Source organism: Metopolophium dirhodum, chromosome 2, assembly GCF_019925205.1.
Source record: "Metopolophium dirhodum isolate CAU chromosome 2, ASM1992520v1, whole genome shotgun sequence".
NCBI lineage: Eukaryota > Metazoa > Arthropoda > Insecta > Hemiptera > Aphididae > Metopolophium > Metopolophium dirhodum.
Genome location: NC_083561.1, coordinates 34,623,281 through 34,639,330, shown reverse-complemented (window position 1 = coordinate 34,639,330; position 16,050 = coordinate 34,623,281). Strand labels below are relative to the sequence as shown.

Sequence of the window (16,050 nt, the reverse complement as noted above, 5' to 3'; positions counted from 1 at the left end):
CATAGAAAAGAAGCCATTGCAATCATTACAATCGCGAATCGCCTTAAGATCACGAATCACAATGGATTCACTAGTCTCTACTGTATTAGATATCCACAGAGATAGATAGATAGATACCAATTATACCAATTAGTGGACCGAAATCCAGATAATTACCATGGCTGACGCCTGACAGCAGAAAACCTATAATTCATGCAAAATATTGTGGTATAAAAGTGGGGAGCGAAGAATGGGCAATGGCACATGACATAAATAAACATCTCGTTATTAAACCCGGTTAGAATAATGGAATATGAAAGATATGCTGATATTACCAAGGAAACAATGGACAACAAAAAACCGGATTAGGACGGGACATAGAAGGTGTGGCTGAGTGGTTCTTTTGTTCAAATGGCGCTAGGTAGTGCAAGGTAGAACATGTGAGTATGTGACTGAAGAGAAACGGAACGGTCAACAGACTACCACGATTCATTGTGGAAACGTGCCCTAAAAAGTTAATAAATCTAGATAAATAACCCTAATTGGTAAATTATAGCAGGGGACCTATATTGGGACAATAATGACTTTTTCTCGATTAATTGGGTTGAACCGGGGAAAAAAGATAAAATAGGTAAGTATTGGATTGGGAGATGGTATTTTTCGCCAATTTTATTACTTTAGTAATTTGCGCCAAAATATAAAAATATAGGTAACATGAATTTTGCTCGTTGGAATTTAGTATTTACCAGCTGATAAATTTCAATAAATATATAATATAAGGACTACGCCACTGCGGACAAAAAAAAATGTATAGATTCGTCTTTAAGTTACAAGTATTATTATTTTTTTTTATTATTAAGATATGCACAATCTGTACTATTTAGCTGAATACACGTATGAGGTGACAGAACAAAAATACATGAAAGTGTGAATAATAGAAACCAGTAAGCCACCCATTAATGGCACTATTGACTAGTTACAATAGTATAAAAAAAGGTTAGTATTAAAGTATAGCCTTATAGGTATTAATGTATTATATATTTTAAGGGTATTAACGAAAATGTATTTGTTTTAGGCATGTAAAAATATGAATATCATGAAAAACAATTTATTGGACAATGAATAATAATTATAATATTACTGATTTTTATATTATACTAACCGAAATATTACTTATTTAATATAAACATAAAGTACGTAGATACACTTATTTATTTTACTTAATGTACAGTTTAATAATTTTCTAGAAATGTAACTATTAAAATGTTTAAGATGGCACAGATTACATATAATGCCATAGGTGCAAATAGGGGGAGGGGATTTTAGGGGCTAAGCCCCCTAATGTCCATAGCCCCCAAACATTTCCTGGGCATAGCTGTTTTCGACCAAAAACGTGCCCTTCCCTTTTCGGCCGATTCACTTTTCGACCAAAACAATACGTTTTTTTGTTATATGATATGTAAAATAAATAAAATAATTGGTATATAATTTTTGTAAAATTGTGGCAATTATAATTTTAAAAATTATTTAAAGTATAAGTTACATAAAATGTTGTAAAATAAAGTATTGTAAAATAAAATATTAAAAAAATATTAAATATAAAAACACCTATTATATTATTAACATAAGTTTTGTATTAATATGTCACACTGTGCATAATATTTTATAAAAAGAATAACATAATAATATACAATTGTTGTCAATAATTATTAAGTCTAATAGTAATGTGTATAATATAATATTAAGAAAGATAGTGACTCTCTACAATACGTAGAACCTAACGATCAGTCTTGCAGGTACATACTACATATTATACTGATATAACTAAATATTATGGTAGTAACCATCACAGTCGACGATCACCGATCGTATATAATAAATCGTAATAATCGTAATAAAAAAAAAAAATGTTAATATATGGGTATTCTATTTTACAAAAATTATATATAAATTATTTATTCTACATATTATCATATTACAAAACTTTTTGTTTTGGTCGAAAAGTGAATCGGCTGAAAAGGGAAGGGTACGATTTTGGTCGAAAAGGGAATCGACGTTTTTTAAATTTGGTCGAAAAGTGAATCGACCAAAAAGGGAAGGGTACGTTTTTGGTCGAAAACGGTCTCGCCCCATTTCCTACATTTTGTTTGAAGGACGCCACACACTGCAGCGGTGGCGGTAAAATTCTTTTGTCTTGGCGGGGACCTTTAAACGTATTGAATATTATCAAAGTAGGACTTAACCTTTTTTGAAACATTTTGTTCGAGAAAATAAAAATAAATATGATTTTAATTTTTTTTTTTTTTTATTGATCTAAGCTTCGGCAACTATGGCCATTAGCTGTAGTGGTTTGTTTGTGGGTTGTTTTTTGTGGGTTGTTAGTGTTGGTAGGGGAAGGAACACGTGTGTGTTGGGTTTTGGCAGAATTTTTGATTGGGCACCCTTAGGTATCTGCCATGCCCGGGTTGGGGATGGCGGCACTTGTTCTCCGGACACCGTTACTTGCACGGAGAAAAATGCCGCCCGGTGGTCGAGGATCGAACTCGGACCGGCTGTGCCGAATCCGTCGCGTTAGACCGCTCGGCCACCTCGTCCCCCGATTTTAATTATTATAGTCTTGTAATAATGTACCTATACCTACCTATATGTAAAAAATAAATAAATATAATAATAACTAATAAGTAATAACTGTTGAATTTTTAGGGACATATTAGGTAACGCATTCATGTAGGTATATACAAGTACTTATATGAGTACCTATATTATTCATAAGTGCGTGCACACGTCAGGATATGCAATTGACGACCATTCCGTGAACATTACTTTTATATGTACATAGTTATATGTCCCTAATCCCTATGGCCTATGATATAGATATTAGGTGAAAAATAGAAGTTAAGTATGTTACACTAAATTAATAGTTACCTAGGTATAGGCTATAACTTATAACGTTGTTTTTGGAAAAAAATTACCAGTTATAAATTAAAATTGGATCTTATGACTATTTTCAGTTATAACATAGGTAGGTATTAATATTTCTATAAATTAAACCAAAACATATATGTATATATTTCAAGTAGGTACCCTATATATAGGTAAGCCCCTATTAATTATAATTATTCTACGACCGGGGACTTGAAAAACGACGACGTCGTTTGTATCTCACGTATTTTATACATTTCTAGTTCGGAATAAAATATACGCCAACAACACTTGGATAGCACATTTTTCGTGACATTAAATATTTATTTTAAGTCTTAAAATTAAATTTAAGCCCCAAAAGAATATGAAAACAAACTCACTTTGATTATCGACTCTTTCGGCGGAATCCGTAACGTGTGTGAACTACGACACCGATAAGGAAACGCTCCAGAATACAGCTGAACTTAAAATATTGTGATCTATGAAAAATAAAATTATACAGAGCACAGTAAGTTTTTTGCTAATATCTCGCATTGGCGCAAATAGGGGGGATTGGTTGGACTTAGTCCCCACAAATGTCAGTCAAGTCCCCCCAGTTCAAAATCTAGTAATTAGTACTAATTTTTATATTCTGTTACTAAGCAATATGGCCTATGGAAAGGGTTAGGTTAGGTTAGCTTGAGTCCCCCCAAAAAATTTAGTCAATTTGCGCCTGTGCATATTATCTGCTTTGCTTATAGAAATTTTAGAATTTTTAATCGACAACGATTTTATTCCACAACGATGACTTTGAGATTTGCCATAGAATATAAATGATAGACATTATATATTAGGTACGTCAAATCATGAATCCATGGATATAATATAGGTAATGCAACTTTTTATATCAAAGAGTTCCGTGTTAAGGAACAATTTGTTCATTGAAATTTGATATGACAATAAACCAAAATAGTTTATAATTTATAATTTGAATTATAATAATATTATATTATATATGTAGGTATTATTTAAATTATTATTTTCGTTTATTAATTTAATTATTGATTAAGATTGTGAATAGATTTTAACATATTATTTTGTTCCAAATGTTTTGTTTAATAATAATCCATATCGGTACTATGAAACGTTAATCGAAAACAATTTCTTTCAACAAAACATATGCATTGAAACAAATGTTAATAGGAACAAAGGTAGGTAATAGGCATAGGCGTAGGGTGAAACAAAAATATATTGGGAGGGGGGGCTGCAAAAACAATTAATAATAATAAAAAAAAAATACTAAACTAAATGAAAATAAGACATTCAGGGGGGGGGGCTAATATTCACACTTGGGGCTAAGCTCCCCCCCCAAGCCCCCCTAGATACGACTATGGAGTATGGACTAATTAGTAATAGGTATAATTTTTAAATAAATATCATTGGAAGAAGATGACTTGGAAAAATAATTTGTAGAACAATAGATATTGATTAAATTTATTAAATTTATTCAATTTATCTGGTAGAAATCTGTGATATTATATTATATATTTATATCTGCTGTAAATACTAAATAGTAAATACAGAAAAATTAAATTTATCAATACCTGTTCTCACTTATCATACAATTCCACATTGCCATTGGTCAGCTGTTTTCGTTGGCGGGGGTAACCGACGCAGCTGTCCGATTTGCCGTTTTCAGTGTTTTCACGTTCCCCAATCCTCAATCCCATCGGACCGACCGGATTTACTCGAATCTTCTAGATTTGTTTTCCGTATGACCGTATCAGTGTACGGTGTATCTACATTCTACTGTATCACTGTTCACTGATTGTTTTCCGACTTTCCGTGCTTTATTTGCAGCTGGTCTGACGGTCGCGTCGGATGCGTTTTCTTCTCTCGGTCGTCGTCTATTATTTTTATCATTAATATTAAACGCTGACCCCCCTTGGCGTAGTCTTTTTTTATCGCTCCATCTAACGCCCGTAGAAACCTAACCTGTTTTCGACCCTATCCGTCGATTGTCTTCGCGGATTTCCCATCCACCGCCGTTTCAATCAACTTTTCGCGGACGTCCATATAACCATTGCCTCGTAAATTGCGACAGGGACGATCGATGCTGTGTCAAGAGTAATATGCCTTTTGCTGATCGCCGGGATCGTAACAAGTCAAAGTTGAGCGATCGCATTCGCGGCAAGTCCACAGACGAAATACTGGAAGAGATCAATCGGGAGTTCGGCAACACGGGCGGAAATAGCATGTTTTTCGACAAATCTGACTCCAGGACTTCTCCTCAAAGGGTACGTTAATATTCGCATACATTATACTTTGGTGTTCGTGTAGAAATATGGTTTGTTTGCTGGCTTATTTTATTTCATTGAATTATAATTGCGTAGAACTACTGTAGAGCTATTCCCTATTGAGTGGAGCGGGTACCTACGCAATGTATGTCTTAATGTCAGAAAAGTTCTTAAGGACGATGCTAAGTTAAATTAAATTAATCAACTATACAATTAATATGATTTTATTCTTGTAAAATCCTATTCATTTTAATAATTCATATTGGTTATTAATGCCTATATTATACCTCTGTACCGACATAAAGATTTTTACAATACAAATTAACTGTATTCTGTATTTGCCTGTATTCAAATTACATTCATTTGTATTTAGAATATGTCGTAATAGTAATTATACCATGCCTTGTTTCTACCTAAGTTAGTTGGTAGCCGGTAGGTACCTATTATAACTAGCTATTTAAGGGTTTTAAATATAGGATCATTACTATTTACTTATTAGATATTTCTTGTATTCCATGTTAATAGTTTAATATTGAGTTTTTAACTTTTTTAAATTGATATAACCTAACAACTATTAACTGAGTAGAATGCAACTGATAACATAAACTATTATTTATTTTGTTTTGCGACAATTTCATTACATTTTTAAATTGCACTTTTATCTGTGTAAACAAGGGTAAACCAATAATTTTTCATGCAAATTCTAAGCTTCTCAATCCACTTCTGTAATCATAATTAGGTAGGTATGTTCTTTTACTTTGTATATTTTGTATTTGGTTATCAATTTAACTTTCCCCGCTAATCTTCTGTAAATTGTTATGACTGGAAAATTGATTTTATCTAGTTTAAAGTAGGTACGTGCTTATAGGTACTACTGGGTAATACTATATTTTTACAAAAAAAAGAAACCCAATGAAACTTTTTTTTTAAATGGGGTATCCCTGCAATTAATTTATCATCTAAACTTTAAATGCTTGTAAATCAAAATTGTATTTGGTAAACTAATATTTACCTATCAACATTTTAAATGAAGTGTTCTTGTTTTTTTTTCAAGGTAAAAACTGTTTAATAAGATTCTGAAAATTGTAGTTTCTTTGCAAAATTGTATTCAGTCGTCTGTGAATACGACGAGTACATTCATTTTAGTGCAAATTTCTATGCTATTTCGCCGTTCTATGATGCAGCAAAATACAAGCTGTTTGATTTTTTTGCCACATGCACAAAAAATAGTATTCTAAGTTCTGCCTATACATTTTATTATAATACCATAATATGATATCATTTATCAATAATATTTTAATACCAAACCATAAAAATTGATAGAAAATTAGTGTAGCAGAATTAATTTTAGTTGATCACTCTGTATAGTAATACTATACAGGGTGTTAAACATTCATTAAGTTAACTTATTTGGATATTAATATATAATTAAAACTTAGTATTTGTTGATGGTTAAATACATTATTTTTGCAATGATTACATATATTTTTATGTCACAATATGACATGACAATTTTCTCTTAATTTTGTAATTATTACATTGATATAAATTAATTAATTTTACGCTAATCAAATATTTATTTGATTCAATTAAGGACTTGTTTTAATTGGGTTATGGTTTATTTGGCACACAAAAATCTAGCATTCCTCATTGATGAATATTCTAGAGCAGTTGGTGTGGCTATCGCCTACACAATTTTATGCCCACACACTTATAATAGTGTTTAAATGAAAATGCTTTTTAATCTGTTATAAATAAACATATAGTCACTGTTGTTTGAAGTTGTTTCTACTCTCCAGTGTATTGTTACTTTAAAAAAATATGTATTGACTAACAACTTTAATTTTATCTAATATATCAGTATTTGTTGTGTGATAAGTTTTTTTTTTTGTGTGTTTTCTTCAGTGAGTAACAAATATTTTGCTGTTTTGGATGTTATGGAAGCGGCCAAAATTAATCCTGTCATTTATCCTTTATCACCCTCTCATAGTTCCACATTGGTAAGTTACAAATTTTTATTATATCAGGGTCCAGGGATATATTTCATATTTGTAATTGCATTACAATTTAAAAATGTCTAATTATGTTTGAATTATAAGGTGAGTAAAATATACTAAAATTAAAAAGTAACTATATCCATAGAGTATTTTTTATCTAAACTCTTCTACTTATATTTCTTATATAGTTATATAATATATATTTATTTATATTATTATGGTGTATTTGTATACCACATTATTTTCAAATATCTAAATTACACATCATTAAAGTTTATTCCTGAGTATCTACAATAGTTATTAGTTTATATTTAATCTCAATTAAATTTAACCTATATAGGTACCTATCATAGTTTATAGTTGACAAATGCACTATTTTCAAAATAAAGGTTAAATATAATTATAAAATTAGTTATAACTATAGTCACTTTTTTAAAATCTTTATTTTCTTAAATATTTTTCGTTTGTTATACCTAATTTATAAATTGTTGTGATTAAAATCAACAAGTACCTATGAACCATTATTTTAAACATAAAATGATAAATATAGTTTGATCTAACCAAGTACATTGTACTAATACATCAAAAATAATATTATATGTATATAGATTAGACCTACCACTTATGCACTAATCTAACATGTGAATTATAATAGATCTTTAATATAAAAACGTTGTATTTTTAATTGGTATGTGGACCATAATTTTGTATTATTTTTAGTCTATTGACTATTTTTCAATACAGGTAAGTAATTAGTTTCCTAAAACATAATCAAATACCTAGATATTATTATTTTAAGTTAGATATAGTATTTTACGTTCTACAATAACTTTTAGACAGTAGATGTATGTAATGTATTAGTACTTTTAGTAAGTGAGATCCTTACTAGTTCCTACCTTGTTTGTTCAAAGAGTTATAAGAGTTATAAGAGTTATATTATGAGTTACTGACGATAGATGACTAAGATGCATAGTCTGTGTGTCACTAAATACATATTAAATTATTCATCTTGTTGTTTTCCAAAATAAAATAAAATTTTATTATATATTTTTTTTTTTATTAGGTTTAAGGCTTCGACTACTAGGTCATTAGCTTGTGGTACTGTAGGGGAGGGTACTGTTGATTTGTTTACACGTGTGTGTTTGTTTTGGCAGAATTTTTGATTTGGGCACCCGTAGGTATCTGTCATGCCCGGGTGGGGGATGGCGGCACTTGTTCTCCGGACACCATTTCTTCGGGCAAAATTGCCGCCTGCGACCGAGGTATCAAACTTGGGTCGGCTGTGTCGCAGCCGACGCCTTAGTCTGCTCGGCCACTCCGTTTCCCATTTTTATTATTATCATTATTCAAATTCAGCATAATTTTTTATTTTAAATTTTAATTTATTGAACCAATTTTTTTTTGATTTCAGAAATTATGAATCATCTAGGTATTTAAAATAATACTGTACTGTTTTGACTATAGTAATTAATAAAGGTCCTCACACACTGCAGCAATAGTGGTTAAGTCAAAATGAAGCCGAACACAATTTTATCACTATGACAAAAGAATATTACCACGACCGCTGCAGTGAGTGGTGACCTTTACTCATAAAAATAAACAATATTGCTAATTTGGTAGAAAACAAATACATAATTACCCTACAAATGAAATATTTGATAGATAATACATTTGTATCAATTATCTTTCATTAAAAAATTATTTAAATTCTTTGTATAAAATTATAATAATTTTAGACTTTACAAGTGTTGAGTACTCAAGTAATAAGTTATGAATTTTTACTTAAATATTTAACCAAACTATCAATATTTTTATGTTTAGTTTTACTAGTATTTGTTGATTGTTTAATGACTAAATGTCAATGTTAAACGATAGATAATTCTATAGGATATTCATTTAATATTAATTTTTTCTACATACTGACAAATTAAGATAAAAATGTACTTCAAATTGAAATTTTAGTGTCAGTGTTAGTTGGAAAAAACGTAAAGCTAAAATATTATTATTATATTAAGTCTATACAGTATACACTGAAGGTTAGGTTAGAATTAATATAATGTTCATATTGATTTTAATTAATTATATTTTAACGTGATTATGAAACTAGAAAGTATAATCATGGTTTTGGGATATTGATACCTACTTAAAAATAATAAATTAATATAGGTACCTTAGAGAATTTAAAAAACAATGACAACAAAATTAATTATTGTGCATAATTTTACCCAATTTCTATGACGATCTTATATTTCATTTTATTATTTATTCATTATACCTTTATTATACCTATGATTCAAAATTCAAAATATGCAAATAAAATATTTTTAAGTTATATTCAGAATTACATTTGATAATAATTTTCCAAAATCGAAATGTTTAAATCACACCCGCATATGTTGTCTCCGTCTTACAAACGCGTAACTACCAAATTTACGCTCAGAAATTCAAGTTTTATGCCGAGTTGTGAGCATTTTTAATTCACATTTATTATACACGCATAATTCCCTTAAAAACTGAATTATCGTAAAAAATCTTCCATAAAAACACAGATAATAAGGTCGCGATTCACTCTAATTGTTAAGCTAACGGCATAAAACTTTAATTTCTGAGCGTAAATTTGGTATGTTACGCGTTTGAAAGACGGAGACATCAGACAACACATTCACGTGTGGCGTCCTCTTAACCATATTTTATTGTTTCTATAAATATTGTTTTGTTGGAAATTCCATAAACTATTATTATTTCTTTTCTAATGAATTTTCTATAAGAAATAGTAATTCGTATAATCAATTATATTGGTAGTTATTATTTTTGGGTAATATCATAATAACTATTAACTGTCGATTTATTGATTTTGAAGGATTTCTCAAATATTTAAAATATTTAGGTACCCTAACCAATCTTTCTTCCGTCATACTATTCGTACTGATCGACCTAGTAATACAATAATAGTTTTATAATTGATTTGGATTCGTTATTTTATGTCTACTTGGGATCGGTCAGTTCACTTTTCCTAATTTCACCCTCCCAATAACAACTATACATTTAGTTTAAATATTTTGAAATTTCGGAATTTCTAAACGATTATTCGGAATTTAAATCAGAAAACTTAAAATCTTAAGTAGACAATATAACGAATTCATAACAGTTTTCTCAAAAATTATCGCATTATTAGGTCGATTGGTAGGATGGAACAAAAGTACATACAATCGAGCATAAATTGTTTACCGTTCACGCATGCAACACCGATGAGTGCCTTATTGTATATGCGTGCGCGGGAAATCATAATATTTAATTCCAACTTTCTGTCTAGAACAGCGTTTCATAATCATATTATATTCCGGACTACTACATTGAAGTCGCAAATACCTTCAAAAGTAGCCAAATAATGTGGTGGTACCTGTAACAAATTTTATGCTGATAATTTAATTCTGATCTTTAAATTTTCAAGTTGTTATTTAATAAACTTATCAACTTTTAATTTTTATAATTTAACATAATATTATTAATAACGTAAGACTATATTTTATGACAATTTGAGAGGGATAAATTATCTACTAGCTTAATTAACTAGCTTATTTCTTTGGTCAGAACATAAATAATATAATAATATGTGATTATCAATTATATTTATATAACATAAAAATATACTATTTCTTCTAAGGGTTTAAAATACTCGTGATTAATAATGCATTTATAAATAATGACATAATTATGGTGTAATATATATATATATATATATATAGATGATTATAGAGTGTACTTATTTTGATAATATTTACCTATTTATTTATATTTTATTAATAAGGCTGAATCCTATATTAAATTTTTTGATGAAGACGATAGATAGTAAAATATCTTCTATTTATATTTTACCATTATTGTTACATGTTTGTAACAATTAAAAATGTAAATATATTCCAATATTACATTTTTTGTTCTCTATTTGCAACTTAGGATCTATATATAAAGGCCATATATTTAATATTATACTTAAAACATATGTAATATTATTTTAATTAATAATCAGATAAATATTTATGATTTTTTTATTTATTATAAAATTATTTTTAACTTGCGTCAAGTGGAAAAAATCTATGTAGTATTGTAGCATGTACTTTTTATTTCTTTGTGTACTTAGGTAATTTACGAATTCAAGTAGTGAATAACGTGTAGTTAGCCCGACTCAATTTCTTAATTATTGTTCTAGTGCTTCGGTGGACGAATATGTAATGGGTTTTGTTTTTTATTTTTAGCAACAAATTATTGGCCTGGATCCCAGCATCGTAATCTTGGCTGCGTTTCTATTTCATGTAATCCGTCGACGGCCGACACTACTTGTTTAATGTTTTCTAACATTACTATTGATGATATAAAAATGTCCTCCAATCGTAAAATAGTGATTTTGGAGTTGAATAATATGTATTTTAAATACATTATTACTTATTATGTTTGCTCATCATGTTTATTTTCTATAGTATTCTATACCATAGTCCAGAGTAAGAATATTATATCACATAAGTATAGTTTATTTTTTTTTACTTTTCGGTAAATGAATCATTAGATCTGTGATAAATACGTCTGATTATGCAATTACTATCAAATACTCAAATACAGATAACCAATCACCAATGAATCTAAACAAACTCGAATTATCTTATTTTAGTAATTTAATTTGAAAGTAATGCATCAAAATTATTTTTATTGAAATATAATATAGTTATTTCATGGTCACCTAGAGCCAGTTTTATTTGATCCTAAAATAAACAATATTTGTTATACTTTTAATACTGATTACGAAATTTTTAAATCAGCATTACTACTTACAGGATTAAAAACAAATTTTTTTTATTAATTTGCCCTTTTGTAAATATGTTGCATTGTCGTGGCTTGTTGTTGTAATTGAAACTGATCTTCATGGTCTTCCCTCCCACACACAGGCGTTAGTCGTTAACTCGATGTGCAAAAAATCATTCCCGGGTAAACAGATAGTGGGAATTAAATATAATATAAATTATTATGTGGTCAACATTCATTTCTTTATAATTAATGATCACTCGAACTGTCAAATATAATTATATTTTACATATTCTATTTTATCTATGCAGAATTCCATAATATTTAGTTACTGTTGTTGCTTAAAACTATAACTAATCCAAGTTTTTTTTTATTATTAGGAAATTGCATTTGAAAAAAAACAAAAATGGATTTTTGAATATTATATTTTGGCTGTATTTTGTTAACAGTTACGAGGCATACATGTACATTTTTTAAAACTATTTTTTATTTTTTAGGAAGAATTTCCGTTTGATGATGACATGCTAAGAGGTCATTTGAGTGTTCGTTCACATTTAGAAGATTTAGCCAAAAGACATCCAGATCTTGCTGGTCATTTGCGTTGTCCACCTTGGGGAGGTGAACCTAGCTCTAAGAGTTGGAGCCGTAAACGCACTGTGTCTGGAGAAGATAACGCACCTGAGGGACCATCAGATCTCAATCACAATTACAGCGACCATACTGATTCTAGTCCTGATAAAAAACGATTTGAAGAAAACATGGATAAGCAACACCAGCATCCGTTCGAAAATAATTCAAGATCTCAGGAAAATGATGATAAACCTCAAAGATTTGTATCTAAATTAGAATTTACACCAGTAAATCCTATTAATAATCTATCTGAAAATATTCAACCACAAACACAACCTCAAACTGATTCATCCACACCATCCCACGGAACTCAAAAACAACCTAATGTGCGACACATTCCGATTTATGTGGAAGGCCGTTCTGAACCAGTGTATCCAAAGAATGTAGATCAAAGATTTAATGAAAATAATAGCTCAACTTTGCCAAAACGATCTGCTGGTAAACAAACTCCATTTGCACAACACCATTCCTTTCATGACCAAAATGCTGCACAACGCCGTCAAACCCCACCTTCCCAACATCGTCAGCAAACTCCTCCACAAGAAACCAGATCTACTCCTCCACCCACTCCGCGCCAACAAGTAAAACCAGTAGATGCTTTGGAAAAAGTGCAAATCGTTCAAGCTGATGTAGAAGAATTGGCAGTAGCTGTTAATCAATTTTCTGGTTCCTCGCGTCTTGATAAGCAATATATTTATTTGGATGAGATGCTTACAAGAAATTTGATTAAGCTAGATACCATTGAAACTGAAGGTAATATATTATATGGTATATTTATAGTAAAATTATTAATTTAAATTTAATCTAATCGTCCCTTTTTAGATTAAAAATTATATGGTATAGATGACCATGTATCAATTAGTGGTGCTATTATATTGATTTGATATCCATGTATTGAGATTTTATGATGATTAAGCTATTACGATAACTATATATTATGTAATATACTCATAAATAATAAAAAAATAAATAGGACCTAAAATTCATTATGTTAGTTATGTGGTCCAACATACATAACATAGCTGTTTGCCTACATTTTTGTATAGTATGATATATATATGTAGATAATTTATATAGGTATACTTATTTGGATCTCATTTTGTATAGTTTCATTCATCACCGATAAGACTTAATGTCTCCTATCCATTTCTTTATTATCTATGTATATACTTTATTATTTCTTTAACATATTGAATAAGTTGGTGATTATGTTAATTTTATAAAGTATCAATAACATAATATAATATACATTTTTTTTTTTAATTAGGCAAAAATCAAACCTAATAATATGTACATTGTAATATATTACATCTGGGTGTCCGGTGATAATTATTCAAATTATAATATCAAATAACTTTTTTCAAGATAATATTAACTATTCAACTGTCATTTATTTTACAGGAAGAGACGATGTACGTATGGCTAGAAAAAAAGCAATTAAAACTATCCAGGATACAATTTCTGTTTTAGAAATTAAAGCTCCTCAACCCCAAGAAGAATTGACAGTTGAAGAATTGTCTGGGAATTCAACTGAAACTGCCCAAGTTGAAAAAGAGACTTCAGACACTGAAAAAGTAGAAAGCAATAATTAAAATTAAAAAAAAATATCTTAACCATACAGTGCAGTTCGATACAATGGTTAATTATTATAATTTATGTTTTTTGTGTTTAATAAAATATTTTACATCTATTGTTCCAATATTTCATTTACATTTAAGATTGTCTTTTGTCTGTTGATACATTATTTTTTTTTTTAACTTTCGTAGTTTTCATTAGTTTAAGCATTCTATCAAAATAATAGTTCAGTGTGAAGACTGGTTACACTGAAAATGAATGTGCTTATATATTCAAATTGTCTTACAGATTATATTATTTAGTTTGAGAAATCATATTTTTAAAATTACACTTTAAGCAAGTTTTTATTTGTTAATCTTAAAAACTATCTAAATAATAATAAAAGATTGTAAAAAAATATTTTGTCTTATATGTATTTTTTAAGATTGTAATGTGATCTATATAATATATATATATAAATATAATATATGTGTGTGTGTGTAATATGTCATACAATGTCAAATGATTTATTTTAAACCATGGAACATTTTTTTACTAACCAACATAATGTGATAGAACGTAATCAAACACAGACTTGATTAGTTATCAATCATTTGTTAAGGATTTTAAGCATTGTTAAAACCTTTTATTTTTATTTTTTAGATTACAAATTTTGCTAAAGCTAAATCTTTAAAACATCTCCGTTTTATATTTTATATAAATGATATAAATAATATATTAGGTTATTACTATTATATAAGTCATGTATATAACAATTTAATAACAATTTTGATGTTAATATTAAAATCAATAATCTTAATGTAATTGTTAAATAAAATCAAAAATTTAATTACATTTTTTTTTTATTACTCAATTAAACTGTTAATGCTATAAAGGTATATCATAACAAATTAATTCAATAGGTACTTTTATTCTCACAAGGCACAATGATGTTTTGACTTTAAATATATTTATAAAATAATATAATATTTTTCACATAATACAGTTATGCAGAAATACACTAATAATAATATGTTCATATATTTTGTAAAACATTTATTATTTGTTTCACTCATAACCGTGGTGTGTTCATACATTTTATTTTTAATTTGATTAATTTCTTTATTTAGCTATTGGCTATTATGGCTTAATATATTTATTACTAAAATAGTAATAGAATAAATTATATGATTCGCTATTTGTATTTCACGTTGATTGGTTTTACCTAGGTATTAACATAATGAAGTTTAACAATTCCTAAATTATTAAAATATACTAAATTGTTTATTAATTATTGATTATTTTAAAAGTAATCACCTTGTATCAAATGTTATATAATAATATTTTATGTGAATGTTCCATTTACATTTACATTTACTCATCCAAGTATAATTAATGTTGTATCCTGATACAAACCTAAACATCTTAAAAACATAACTATTATTTAAATAAATAATCACCCGTTACTACTAACAGTTACCTACACTACATTGTTAAATTTTCGTCTGCGGAAAAATTGTATTAAGATAATATTATTTTTGTTAATGTAGTCTTAAATAAATTAGCAAACCTAAAATATTAATATTACTATAACTAATATAACTAATTAGTATTATTAGTCGTGTATTACTTTCTAATAAATGTGCAACTAACAATAATTAATAAACAAATGAATGATTAAAATGTATTATATAAGCAATTTTATATTTTTGGTGTAAAAAAGACAATAGGATAAATGAGTAATGGCTTAAGATTATGTCTATGTGGTATATCCAAGGATTGATAAGTGTTTAACCACCCCCCTTCCATGTTAATTTGTTTTTAGTACGATCTTGAGTGCACTGGTATTGTATTGTTGAAATTTTATCATTCTATAAATTTCTATTACCTATTAT

The 16,050-nt window shown here is 28.4% G+C and overlaps 1 protein-coding gene across 2 annotated transcripts; it reads left to right on the top strand.

Moving 5' to 3' along the window:
* The first annotated feature begins 4,584 nt into the window (after positions 1-4,584).
* Positions 4,585-14,642, top strand: LOC132939162 (BAG domain-containing protein Samui). Of its 2 annotated transcripts, XM_061006192.1 has the most exons (4): positions 5,036-5,177; positions 7,083-7,177; positions 12,469-13,354; positions 14,003-14,642. In XM_061006192.1, the coding sequence occupies exons 2-4, from the start codon at positions 7,115-7,117 to the stop codon at positions 14,191-14,193; spliced, it is 1,140 nt and encodes a 379-aa protein (XP_060862175.1). In that variant the 5' UTR covers positions 5,036-5,177; positions 7,083-7,114; the 3' UTR covers positions 14,194-14,642. The 2 variants fall into 2 exon arrangements, with proteins under 2 accessions (XP_060862174.1, XP_060862175.1); XM_061006191.1 differs by lacking the exon at positions 7,083-7,177 and having other exon boundaries at positions 4,585-5,177.
* The last annotated feature ends 1,408 nt before the right edge of the window (positions 14,643-16,050 follow it).

Coding starts and splice junctions, on each gene's coding strand:
- LOC132939162 (XM_061006191.1), top strand. CDS start 5,013: ATGCCTTTTGCTGATCGCCGGGATCGTAACAAGTCAAAGTTGAGCGAT. Junction 5,178..12,468: donor CCAGGACTTCTCCTCAAAGG/GTACGTTAATAT, acceptor TTTATTTTTTAG/GAAGAATTTCCGTTTGATGA. Junction 13,355..14,002: donor AGATACCATTGAAACTGAAG/GTAATATATTAT, acceptor TTTATTTTACAG/GAAGAGACGATGTACGTATG.